The 13,910-nt window shown below is 35.8% G+C and overlaps 1 protein-coding gene across 2 annotated transcripts in view; it reads left to right on the top strand.

Annotated features, from left to right (window-relative positions):
* PRKN (parkin RBR E3 ubiquitin protein ligase) overlaps positions 1-13,910 on the top strand; it is a 732,034-nt gene that overhangs the window by 227,528 nt on the left and 490,596 nt on the right. For both annotated transcript variants that reach the window (XM_065631599.1, XM_065631600.1), the window contains exon 3: positions 12,879-13,119. In XM_065631599.1, the coding sequence (XP_065487671.1) occupies positions 12,879-13,119 (241 nt within the window). The remainder of the gene's footprint in view (positions 1-12,878; positions 13,120-13,910) is intronic.

The following is a 13,910-nucleotide window of genomic DNA, read 5'->3' as shown; positions in this document are numbered from 1 at the left end:
GAACAGTTCATTTCCTGTTTCTACAAGCCACTTACATCAAACAACAGCAGCCATAGGTAGCAACAGCAGCTGTTTGACTCCACATACTAACTTTATTCTATTATATTTTGCACATTTTTAAAGAGAGGTGTTTTGGTGCTCCTTCTCAGACCCATACTTGGATCCTGGTCTTATGTTTCTCACTGTCCACCCTGTTTCTATCATCTTCCACAGAAACCCCACTACCTGAGCTCATAACCCTCCTGAACTGTCACAAAACAGGATCTAGTCCAAAATCCTCATGCACCCTGTCCGTCCCTGCTCAGCTAATAAGTGTGGACATTTATGTTAAGATAGGGGCATAAAATGTGCAGGGCTATGTGCAGGTAGTTTCTTGATTTGGCATCTCCATGTAAGCAAACAGGACCTAGGTTATGTCCTTGTACTTCTTGCAAGTGTTATGAATACTGCCAGTAGCAGATGTATCACAGTTTTTAATGCTAGCAAATGAGTTCCAGGTTAAATCATACAAGTAGCAGAAAATGTAAAAATAATAACATTTAAAAAGCACTTCTAATGTTTGAAAAAACAACATAAAATACAACTTCTTTTACAGTTCCAAAAGGTTGAGGAAAGCTTTTGTCTTTGCATCATGCTTTAGAGGAGAAATTACTTGGAACCTTTCTTACCAGTGAAGTGAATGAATTACAATCTCAAGGGTTCTATGCTGAAAACCATCATCATGTCCCAGTTGTTTAAATCTTAGGATTTTTCACAGGATGCTATAGTTAGCTTCTACAGTGACTGAGCTGTTTTCCAGATAACCTGTACTTTGAGGCCCCTAGGTCCCCTTAGATCTATTAGCTGTGGCCACACAGATGTTTTCAACGCCTTTCCAAAGGTACAAGTACGCTGAGGCACGTTGCATTCACAGAGGCGAGTGTGCAGCTTGTTGGAACTTGAACACTCAACTTGAGAGCTGCCTCTCCAGACCAGCTAAATGGGCACTAAAATCTAAAGCTATGCAACTTGAGCCCAGTAGAACTCTCATCTTGCTTGTTTCCTGTGAAAGATGCATCCTGCCACATCTAGAAACCATATTAAACTATAAACTATAAACTCTCAGTGCCCTGTGACAAACAGCATCCGAAGCCTGAGCAAAGATCTTAATTATTTGCCGATAATGTTCCAACTTTTGGCCTTATTTGTTGTTCCCTTACCTCCCCAATCACAGGACAAGTGAAAGCATTAATTGGTAATTTCTCATCAATCTAATAGTGTTGAAAATCTGATTTTCTTCATGTGTTTGCTAAGTTAAAATACTCGTATATATTTAATTCTTGTACTTAAAAAAAAAAAAAAAATATATATATATATACACACTGAAGTAGAGGAATTCCTCCTGGTACAAATTTACCTAATAGCACGAAAGGCTTGGATGCTATGGAGTACAACTGGTACTAGAACCCAAGTAAAATGAGTTTCAGTACTCCACCTGTATTAAAAAATAAAACATTTCCACACATTTTAGAGATTAAAAATATAATAATTTATTGAAATTTGCACATTAGAAAAGATCTAGCTGCTGTCCCTTGTGTTTAATTTACACAAATATCTCAATGTTGAATAAGGGAAATCCCTTCCCTTGGTAGAAATACAGGGAGGTTCCCTGATCCATGGCCCTCCCTGTCAACTCAAACTAGCCTGTCCCTGTTTACCCCTGCATCTTTACTGTTTTCAGTTCCAGTAGTAATTTGTTTGAAGAAAGGATGATAATTTATGCTACACTTTTAAGAGTTTCAGTTTTACATCCTGTTAATCGCAGCCAGCCAACTCTAGCATCATTTGTGGGAACATTGATAAAAGCATGAGAGTATAAGCTCTGCTTCAGTCTTAACTATTTTCTTCTAAATGTGCACATACTGTCATTGAATTAACTTCAGAGCTTTTCTCTTCAAGGCAAAGAGAATAAATACAAAAGAAAAAAAAAAAAAGAAATGTGACTTTGTGCTTGTCTTTGGCATGAATGTTCTCAGTCAGTTTTTTGAGAGGGACCTAAGTAGAGACTGGATAGATCAAAGAGCTTTAGGAAGCTGAATTTGTAGCATCTGACCCTTGTAGGCATAAGAGCAATGTCGACTCTTAGTTCTCAGTAAGGTAAAATTCCAGGACTGTTAAAGCCAATCCCCAGCTGAAGTCAGAAAGTTTTCTCATACCGTGAAATAATAATTAACACCAAGAGGCACCATGAGGGTTAGGGATGCATCTTACCCATCGGGTACCCATCCACTCCAATAAAAAGCATGGTAAAGGCAGGAATGATGCCTGCTGTGTTCTGACATGACAGTGTCTGTCCCAAAGAGCTAGAAGCTGTGCTGGTAGGCTCTCTGCTTTTTCTTATTGAAGTGTTGTTTGCTTTGTCTTGGTTTTTTGGTTTTTTGGGTTTGGGGGTTTTTTTGTGGGTGTGGTTTTTTTTTTTTTTTTTAAATTCCTTCCTTTATTGTGTGGTTGAATTAACTGTTTTTCAGCTTTAAAATGTGTCTGTACTGTACTGTTCGTTCAGCTCTAAGACAGTTTCCAAGTCCGGGCTTACAAAGCTGAATTTCCAATGCTAAGGAAAATTCACAGGAGTTTTTATGCTTTCTTGGCACAACTGTTAACCAGGCAATTGTTTTTCAAATAATAGATTTTTAAAATTTATTTTTAGTGGAGCTAGCCAAGCAAACCATGTCTGATCCCCTGAAGAAACCATTATGGTGGTTTTACTAGATCATCAGTAGCAAGAAATAGTTAAAAAATGTAAAACCTGCTGAATCTCCCCCCCCGTAGCAAAAATGGCAAATTAATCTTTTAGACAGGAGAATTTAGTTCTGAACAGAAGGCAGCACACATTTACTAATCTTCATTTAGTCGTTCTATGGTACCTTTATCTGTTTCCTTCAGTCTCTGGAAACCTCGATAAATGTAACTTCCAGCAAATCACTACGCAAAAGTCTGTGAGTAGCCAGTTGTTGTGGGCATCAATTTTAATAAAATTATCATCTTTAAATAACAGTAGTACCCTGCTCCCCCCAGATTAACATACATGTGTCTGCTGACACCTTTGACAGGAGCTCAGAATTAGAGAATTAGGATGTGCCTGCACTGGAGTCTTAGCTTGAAGCAGGATCTCCTGATCATCCCCATTCACCATGTTTTGGTTTTCGTTGTGGAGCAGCCTCAGAGCGAAGTGAATAGAAGCCTTTTGAATGAAACTAAACAAGGAGATGAGTTTCAGGATTTCACCTACTGCACCCCAGTTCTGAAAGAGCATAGAGTCATTAAGGCAAGACTAGAAGTAGACTAAACTCAACTCTGCCCCCCACCATCCCCAAAAACCTCAGCCCCCAAACTCTGCTATGGATGTCAGGTCTTCAGTATCAACTGTTTTGTTGTGGAGAGCTGCTTTTGTTGATCTGCATTACTTGGTAATGCAAGTTAGGTTGCTTGCTTGGCCACTTGCTAACACAGATGTAACCTGACAGACCTGAAGAAACCTCCATCTCAGGAAAACTTATACTTTTTGTAGCCATGGCACCACTGAATTTCATAGCACATGTCCCTTCCCCATGAATGTTCTTAGATTCCTCTTCTTCGTGCGTGCGTTTTCAGAGTCTGAATCTTGATCTGAATCCAGATGACACAATCTCTCATCCACATGAAAAGATCTGAATATTCCAGATTTTTTTGATGTTCAGAGTTAGAACTTATCTGTGACACACCTATACAAATCTTCAAATTAATTTTCAGGAACCATGTTTGTCTTAATAATCTATGCTTTCCTAACTAAATCTCTATACTGACCTTCCGATCATAGCTTGATGCTGTATCACTGGAGATTTCTATCTTAAAATTGAATGGTCTCAGAGTGAAAATGAAGATTTTTTTGCAAGTAAGGATAAAAGCACACTCTTAAAGCAGGTTTGTTTCATCTTTTTTTTTTATGGGTCGTTATTCTCTTTTTCTGATGTTCAAAAACCCTTTCATCTGTGTCTCAACAAGGCTTTCTCACCTCCCTTTTATAGTAGTACATTTAATATACAGGTTGGTTACTTAGCAGAATGAGTCTGGATTCACATTTATGTCATGTTTTCTATTTATGATAGACATTTTTTTGAAAAATCACACAGATTACTTAAAAGTAAAACAAAGCATCTTTTCATTTCAATAGCAATTTTTAATTCTTCATGTTATATCTTCTTAGCATTATCTTGTTTGTGTTAGTTTGTGTTGTTCCTTTTAAGATAAGATGTGATTGCATATGGGGTATGAAGGAAAGAGGTGGGAAACTATGCCCACATGTACTGAACGTAGGGATTAATTTACCATATGAATGTTTTCTGATATGGCATATATCTTACAATTAGGGATTGTGTAGAATCCTTAAACTGTCTAACTATTTTGTAACATACGTAATTATACCTCTAGCAAACCCTTCCCAGCCTCTTCTACCCCAAGGTAAGATCTGATTAAATATGTAGCTGTACTGAGTGATATTGCACTGCATAGATTTTCCAGCAATGCTAAGCAGGTTTGTTTATCCTGCTGGGATATTTTTGGTTGGCATATCCAAAAAATCAAATTGAAGACCATTTTCACCTGTTAGTTTAGAAGCAAACCTTCAGGTAAAATCAGGGGAAGCTCTGGAAAATATTTGATTTCTCTTCCACATTCATACTAGTGGATTAACAAGTTGCTAAGTAAGCCTACACAGGGTGCGCACTGGGTTTTATTTATGGATGCTCTCGTAGCAGCTGCTTAAACTGACATATAGATGTGTGCACTGGGATAAGTGGACTTTGGAAGGGCTCTTTGGTTGGAGTGTATACCAGGTGCTCACCATAAAGCAGGAAAAAGACATCTGTGAATGACTAGTTGAAGTAATTGAAATGAATATTTATAGCTATTAAACTTCTGATGCACTAGGCAATCAATTCATATGAAAATTCACTTTCCACATTGGAGTCTTAACTATAGATAGGAATTCTTTCAGAACTGTTTGGAGAAAGGAATTTCCCAAATTCCTTTCTGCAGCCCTACAGCTGCCACCATAGTCCCCACATCAGCACAAGGGACCACTGAAGTCTTTAGGATATTTTCAGAGTTCTGTGTAGTAAGTGACTCCCCACGTTTTCAAATACAATTTTTGTCTCATTTATAACCTGACACCTGTTAGGTGTCAGTGTGAGATCGCTTTTGTGCTTTTTCCTCACATGTTCACTAGTGCTTAATGTACATGCTAAGTGAAGACAGAGAAGTGTGACCAGATTGGCAGATTCTACCAGGCTGAGAAAAGTTAAAGAATAATTTAAAGGGAAGAGGAATTAAAAATTAAATCTTATGTTAATCAAACAACATGTAGTCCACAGTCCAGAGGCCATGCTGCAGACTGCTAACAGTGCTGGTTTATGAGACTTTTTATCACCATGTAATTCATTCAAGTGCTTTACAGTAGACACTTGTTACATGTTCTTTTTTTGTGTAGCTTGAGAAGAAATCAGAGCAATGGAAAATACCATCCATATCTCATAAATAAAAGCTTTCTTGTTTTATGTTTACAGCCGGAGATAACATGTTTAGAGAGTGTAGGTTCTATCAGGTAATTCAGTACAGAAGATCGAATAATAATGAGGTGCACTCAACTGCATTTAGGAAGCAAGCAAACATCAAAAACACTTAACTGTATTCATTTTTAATTTAGTATTATAAACTTTTCATTGGTCTGTTACGTTCTATACAGATATTACAATAAATTGTGATTTCATAGGTTGTTCTTAGTGTATAGTAAATGAAATTACAAGAAGGAGAAGATTGTTCATTTACTGAGGAGAAAAAAATCATTACAATTTAGTGTATTTTGACTATATTTCCCTTGCATTTTACATCAGTATGATATGTTCTTAATGTCACTGTTGAGACACTAATAGCTTGGTAAACATAGTATCAAAAAGTTTGGCTGCCTTCTATTTCTTTTGCAGATCATTATGCAGAGTTTTAAAGGGAATAACAATAACCTAAGCAGGTATTCTAGTGTTGCAAACTGTCTTATATGCTGCCAATAAAACATTTTTATTTAGTTTAAGGTTTAATTTATCTTTCATGAATTTGTGTGAGAAGGCCTACATTCAAAGAAGTTATATTAATAATGTCATGGTATTAGTAATGCCATTTGGAAATATGCATATAGCATTGCTAAGGTCTTAGATTGTGTACAAAAAATAATAACCCTGCAAAGTTCGTAACTAAGAATTATGTCTGCATTCTCTCCACTGAACTAGAAATTAACATTAAAGCTTTGTGTCTCATAATATGAAAAAGATGGAAATGAAGCATAAAGTGATTTGTAAGTGAAGGAAGAGGGGGAATTCTGATTTAGTTTAAATTTATTGTGAGAATGTTTAAATGCTATTGGTTGAATACATTTCCAGCAAATTATTAATTCATTAAGGGGCCAGTCAGTATAAAATCATAAGTCTTGTACTTCTCTTTAAAGAGTATCATTGAGAGCAGAATCTTTGCAATATATGACCTATTGTGTTATGCTGTAAATCAGATTATTTTATTTTTGTAAAGGTTGGTCAAGGCTTCCTGCTACACAGTGGGACCATTAGCTGGAGGAGCTGTTGTAAATCACACAGTCTCTACCTGTTTCCTTTTGTCCAACTTCCATTGTTCTCTTTGCTAAAAAATAATGTAATCTTACTTTGAATGTGTATGGATTAACCCTTTTTTTGTATGGCATTACATAAAAAAGTACCTGATAGAAGCTAAGTAGCAAGCAGTTCTTCTTACAGTGGATAAATCGTGTTCCATACAGAAAGTCAAACCAATGGTGAGATTTATAGTTTCAAGTAAATGTCACAGGACTCTTAGGATTTTCTTTCCTTACAAATGCAGATGGAGGTCTTCAGAAGGTTCAGTCTCACAGGAATAGAAATTATATAGCTATATATGCCGGTATTACTTGTATGCTTACTGTTTGCTCTAATCCTGACTTACCAATTGGCAAACAGAATCAGAACTGTGACAACTTCACAGTACACAACTCTTTCTCTAGGGGAGGTTGTAGAGTGGCCCTGATGTTTTACTCAGGAACCTTTCCTGGTTCCACTAAACTTCATTTGTCTATGTAGAAGTAATTATTTTGTTTTTTGCTCTACATTCTCAAACAGTAGGAGACAAACTCTATATTGTACTTACAGAACATTGACATCAGATTAGGTCTTTTATATTAAAAGATTTTTTGTAATGCTGTTGTGTTTTGGGATGAAAGTTTCAGGGTCTTTAGAGTGTCAATGAGCAAGAATTTGCTGGCATTGTAGTTCATCAGTGTGAGTCCTTTATCAGTCCCTAAAATGAGTCCAAAATGTTTTGTATTCAATGTGAGACTGTAGAAAAACTTGGCAAGAAGCAGCTTATTACCTTATATCTCAAAGAAGGTGAGGTTTTAATAAGATACCTGCAAAGACCACCAGTACTTAAAAAAAAAAAAATAAAATAGAGACAGAGTAGTGATACTGCGTCTAGTTACTCTCAGCGTCACTGTTACCTGCTGAACTGGAAACTCCCATATACTCCTTCCTTCATTTGTTGCAAAAGTCTGTCTTTGGAACTCTAATAGTAGTCCTTAATATGATACTAGTTTTTTGATTTACAAAGCAATGAATGCTTTTTCATAGCAATTTTTTAAATATCTTTCATTTTATTCTGTTTCTTTGGCATAGGCAATATTTAAACTACTGTGAGAACTGAATAGGAATAGATTATAAAAAATAGGTTACAAATATTCTGACAAGTAAAGGGTTTTCTGCTTTTTCATCACGTTTATTTGAATAAATAATTTCAATAATACATCTGTTTTTCCTTCTAGGCATTGCTTAGCACCCACATATTCTGAATACTAAACAAATACAGTAGTATATAACTCTGAAATGTTGAAAAGGTGAACTGAAGTCAAATATAGATGTATTCCATGGCATCGTAAAATAGCAAGTAGTTTCTGATTGCTGGAATTTAACTGCTGAGTGGTCTGTGTCATTTAGACCCAGTGGTGCACTGGCTTTTTTCCCTTGCCCCATGTGGAGCAATATTTAGTTCACTGCAACTCAGCAGACAGAATTCACACAAATGGACGGTGATATCAGATCAGGATGCTGATTTCATTCATTATTCTAACAGTGGTTAATTTTCCCTTCTTATTTCCACTTGCCATGACCTGCAGCAGAGTCTCTGAGCCCAAAACCACATTTTTTCTTTCTTTCTGTATCAGCTGGTTAAATAAAAGATGTTAAGTCTTCTTGGAAATCTTGCTTCCCATTTCTGTCCCATGACGGCTCAACATAATGTTAATACTATATTTGAATTTGTTATTTTAGTCAATCTCTACTTTCAGATTCATTTATTTCAGCTTTTGCTCATAATAGTGGGGGGTTTGTTGTTTTTGCTTTCTTCTTGCTCTTTTGAGTCATTTTTCTGTGATCACGGAATGAAAATAGTATTGTTCTTCTTCCCGTTGATTTCCTTTCTGTGTCTGCTGCTTTTGAGACTTGGTCTTTGTCCTCGTGAGAGGGTTAGAGCAAGAGTAGAGTAGAGAGTAGAGCAATAGTAGAAGCTTGGTGGGCTTATTTTTCTCTCTTATGGGAGCTTCCTTATGCTTTTTTCACCTTTAGAAAGTCCCCTTTAATGTCCCTTTATACTATCCATGTGAAAAGATTTTTCTGATAAAGTTGGTATGTCATCTGGACTTTTACATGGGTCCTACTGGTTTAAAGAGGTGTATTGTGCTATAGGTACTCTGGAGAGCTTTTTTTATTATTTCATTCATTCTGCAGGTTAATGAGACAAAAATGTTCCCTTTATTTTCCCATCTGATATTGAAATGCAACACAATTAAGACAAAGCCTAACTAGAAAGCCAATATTTTTATTCTTGTTGATCACTCCTAGAAGATTAAAATACTTTTTTCTTGAGCATTTACCTTGTGTAAATCCCTTACTGAGTGGTATCAGGCAGCCTATTATCCGCTTAATCTAACTAGGCAGCAATTAGGCAAACTGTTATTGTTTATACTGTATAGGCCCGAGGGGCTCATGTGCAAAGGTGTGGCTCTCCAAATAATAGCAAAAGTTTGAACTGGATCTTAGATAGTGAATTGTGAACAACTGCTTTTTGACTTCGATAGGCAATAAAAAAACCCCAAACACCTAAAAAAAAAAACAGCCTGGTGGTTCACATGAAATAAAAATATTTCAAATTCTTTTTCAAGACAAAACACAAGAAATTGTCTTTTTTTACATTCAAATCCAAAGCTTCAAATTCAGACTATTCTCTGCTCTAGTGTTTCTCTAAATAAAACTTTTCAAAATAAAGTCTATTGCACTTCAGAAAACATGACTTCTGTAGTGGGCAATATATTTGTTAGATGGAGAACACTTCTTTCGGTATTGATATTACTATAAAATATGTTGTCAACAAGATATCGAGCAGAAACCTGTCAGAACAAGAGGATTTCAGAGTTACTGAAACAGTCATCTTTCCGCTCTTCATAATTTAGCTCAGTCTCCCGAAGTGACCTTCTAGTTAGCCCACAGCTGACAGCACCAGAGGATATTGTCAAATTCAACTTGAGAATTCAGAAAACTGAAAGCAAAACATTTGAATGAAAAAAAAGTTTTAATTTCATCTTCTATGAACTCATTTTTCCAAGTTGACCAAACCCCATTATCTGTAAAGAACCGATCCTTCATACTGGATTTTATCAGTTCTAGATCTTCTCAGCTCCCTTTCACTCTAGTGCAAGGAGATACTTCATAACCTACAATATATACACTTGCAGTATTTCCCTTTGAAATATGGATCACAGGCATTAATTTGGATCAACAGATAAGACAAGACAATATCTCTAGAATCATTAATAATAGGTATTCTCAAAACAAATGTTTCCTGAGGCGTAAAACAAATACACGAAGAAAATGAAAGTGACATTGACATAAACAGTTGTATTTTAGATTTGTGTTAGAATCGTAACCCAAGGCAAAACCTAAACATTTACAAAAAATACTTGAATTTTACCTGTTTTGTCAGAGAAAATGCTGCACACTCAGCCTATCTGCTGCCTACAAAATGTAGTCTGCTATAAAGCATTAATCACCCTAATTCTGGGAACTGCTTGGTGATGTTCTCATCCTGGTTTCTTCACAATCGATCACACTTTTTTTTTTCTTTTTTCTTGTACTGTCTTCTCAATTTCTTGCAAATATTGAGAATTACTTTCCTTCTTTAAACACAAGCCAAATTCAATTCAAGTGTAGTCAGAAACATTAAAAATCTGATGATTTGGGATTCCATGTTTATTTCTGTGACTTCCATATCAAATATACTCAGTGTCAACAAATCAAAGGATGTTGTTTGTTTTTCCTAGCTGCTATCTTTGACAGCTTATCCTGGGGTCTGCTAATTAAGTTTTCCTATGTCTACAACCTGTATTATCATCATCAGTAGTGATCTCAATGTTGCAAAGTTTGTTCTTGTTTTTGATATAGAGATGCAAGAAAGCTAAGATACAGTGTGTTCACCTGCCCTTTTAAAATGAAAACTTTGATTAACTGAAATCCAGTAATATGCTATTACCATGGTCATATGGATGTATAATTGCCCAAAGTGCAAATTTTACATCTTTTTTTTAAGTATACGGTTCTTGACATTATTGGAGAGAGAACAGTTCATAAGATCGGTCTCTATTTTGCCAGCCCTTACTTTGTTTCTAGGCTAACCCCATACCCTCCAGTCTTTGAAAAGAACTGGAAAGGAGCCTATACTTTTTTAAAGATCAGTGGATTTAAACCATATGGGCCAGCTCAATAAAGAGTGGTTGAAAAGGGTTGTGGTTTTGTGGGGGCATTTTGTTTGATTTAAGCAGCCTTTGCCATCCTTCTCATTCTCTCTTCTGTGCCATGCCCCCAGTGAGACTGTGGTGCAGCATCAAGCTGTGAACTGAATCAGGGAACTGATGGAAACTTTAAAAAGAACAAAACTGAGAAGGATAGTAGATGCTGAGAAAAAAATAAAGGCAGGACAGTGGTTGCTTAGGCGAGCAAAACTGCCAGCAGAGATGCTCGTTAAAACATGGACTGACTGATTGAGTGTTAATGAATGAAATTATTAAGCTATTTAAATGTATCTTGTTAAAACATTATGAGCAACAAGTTGGACAAAAAAAAAGGAAAACTTTAATGTCAACATAATATTTTAAAGTTGAATTCTAATAACTGCTTTGTGTGACTATTAATACTGCAGTGTCCTTGTTCTGACAAATCTCTGCTGGCTGATTACTTCTTCAATGTGGAGAGAGTGCATTATTAAAAATTCCTTTAGAAAAAAGCCCACAGATTTTTGTCTTTTAGAAGTGCATTACATAGGAAAGAAAGCACGGAGGGGGAAATACTGAGAAATTATGCAAGGGAATGAAGGAAACTCACTAAACAGAAATTAGATTGGAGGAAATAAAGTGGGAGAAGAGAGAGTGAGATAATAGCGAGAGTATAAACAGCACTAAAGTATCTTTAAAGGAATCTTTTGCAATTAAAAATGCATGTAATAATTTCAAATACAAACTAAAAATGTAAAGTCTTGTGTAGATAATGAGACAAATTATTTTGAATTCTCTTTCTATTCTTCCCAAATGTTATCACCAGTCTATGGGTGATTACAGACATTTCAGTGCAGACATGACCAACCTAATGATGCTGCGAAGAGTTAGAAAATTATTTTCTTGAGGGAAATTCAAACTTCTTTGTGTGTAGGTTGATGTCTGTCTGTGGTTCATTCATTACACTGGAAAACAAGGTGTAAATATCCTGGATTTATCACCCAAAAAAGAAGAATTTTTCTTGCAAGTTGTGATGTGGAAAGATCAATACAAGTCTTTCTTGAAAGCCCTTCATTAATGATAATGCATCTAAAAGCTCAGTAATTTCTAGTTATAAGATAATATTTTGTTTTCCTATTCTGTATTTGGAAAATGCTGAAAAAACATGAATTCTATTGTGATTTATCATGGATAAAGCTTTCATAAGATCCTTATTCAGCCTGCTTTTTTCTAAGATATAAGATCTGGAAAGACTGTCTAAGAATCACCTGTAGTGAGAACTGAGAAAGAGGAAATACCTACATACATGTGAGACCCCTTGGCCTAATGGATAGCAATCCTTTTGTTTTACCAGGAAAGACTGTAGCGGTCATGAGATCTTCCACAAGCTTTCTCTAATTCTGAACACAACAGTTTCATGTCATCTTTGGAAAGAATGAGAAATGCATACTAAGCCTGCATCTGAAGCCAGCTTTAGATTACATTAGGGACAAGAAATAAGTATCAGTCTCCATCAGTAGCATTGTCTTGCCTGTTTCTTTTTGCAAAGATACTTTCAAGTAGCTTGGTCATGAACTCTCTGTGATTGTCAAGTATGACTCTAATTTGCTACATGAAGACTATGTACCATCAGCATTATCTGTACAAAAGCATTTTATGTACTGAATCTTCTTAGCACTTGATTTAGTAGTGCTCCTTCTGGAGCTTTTCCTTTGTGCAATAAACCAGACTTATTTAGAGCTGTTGGCTCTGGTCCACCATTTCCTTGTTAAGTATTTAGAATTTGTAAGTGTTGTGACCCTTTTGCCAATGCAAGTAGTCCTAATTCCAGCAATTTACACTTGTCACTTTGCTTTAAACTCCATTACCACACACTGAAATTCTACACAAAATGGCTTGGAGACCATTTAACAAATAACAAATTGGAGATAGAGAGATTTTGTCCCTCATGTCACAATTAATTATTTATTGAGATTTTTATTTTGTGTTGCAGAATTGTGACCTGGCCCAGCAAAGTATTGTTCATGTTGTTCAGAGTCCACAGAACAACACTCAGAATAAGGGTGAGACAGAAGATTGCCATACTGGAGGTGTTCTAAAACCTTTGGAAAGACAACCTGAAAGTCTAACCCGTGTAGATCTTGGCACCAGCATCCTCCCGTCACTCTCTGCAGGGTTGGCTGTTATTCTTGATACTACAAACCCCAGCATTTCTCATCCCTCTGAAAAATCAGGTAAATCAGTGATTTGGTACATTTTAATACACAGACCTGAACATTTGTCTGTTGTTTTTTTTTTTTTTTCTCAGGATTAACAGTTCTCTACCACAGGAAAAGCAAACAAACAAACAAACAAAATCAAACAAACACAAAATGGTTTATTTTAGTTATTAAACCAAAATACAACTATATTGAGAAGTGATAAGCATCTGATGTGTCTTCTATCAAAATAATTCTGCTTAGTGGATAAACACTGATTTCTTGTGTTGTTCCTGTCTCTAACTTCTATTATGCTAATATTTTCACCAGTTATTATAAGCTGGCAAAAACCCCAGAGGTCTATGAGAAGGCAAAAAATAGTCTCTGTAGAATTTTCATAACAGAAGTTTCCTTAACTAGAATGTTAGGCAGCTTATGCATTGGAAATGTGTCCAGTCCCAATATGTTGTAATGTTTTCATATCCATACATTTTATAAAACGCATTTCTATACAATGGACTTATTATTTATAAAAACATAGCTGACACAAAATATTATAATTCTTATGATGGATTTTAGTAGTTCTTCATGCACCAAATTATTACTGAGAACATCTTCTCTTCTCCATGAAAAGATACATCCTGTAAAGAGACGTCACTCTGTGCAGCACTGGAGTCTGAGTTGTGATTTGTTTTAATAGTCCATCAGAGATATCTTTTTAGAAAGAACAGTACACAAATACCCTTTACAATGCAATACAGAAGACAATACCAAACATAGAGGTCCAGAGTACACAATATACTTTGTGAATATGACAGAGATAGCTC

The sequence above is a fragment of the Caloenas nicobarica genome, chromosome 3 (assembly GCF_036013445.1).
Source record: "Caloenas nicobarica isolate bCalNic1 chromosome 3, bCalNic1.hap1, whole genome shotgun sequence".
In the NCBI taxonomy this organism is placed as follows: Eukaryota; Metazoa; Chordata; class Aves; order Columbiformes; family Columbidae; genus Caloenas; species Caloenas nicobarica.
The sequence above is the reverse complement of the archived record's forward strand: the minus strand, read 5'-3'. Positions and strand labels throughout refer to the sequence as shown.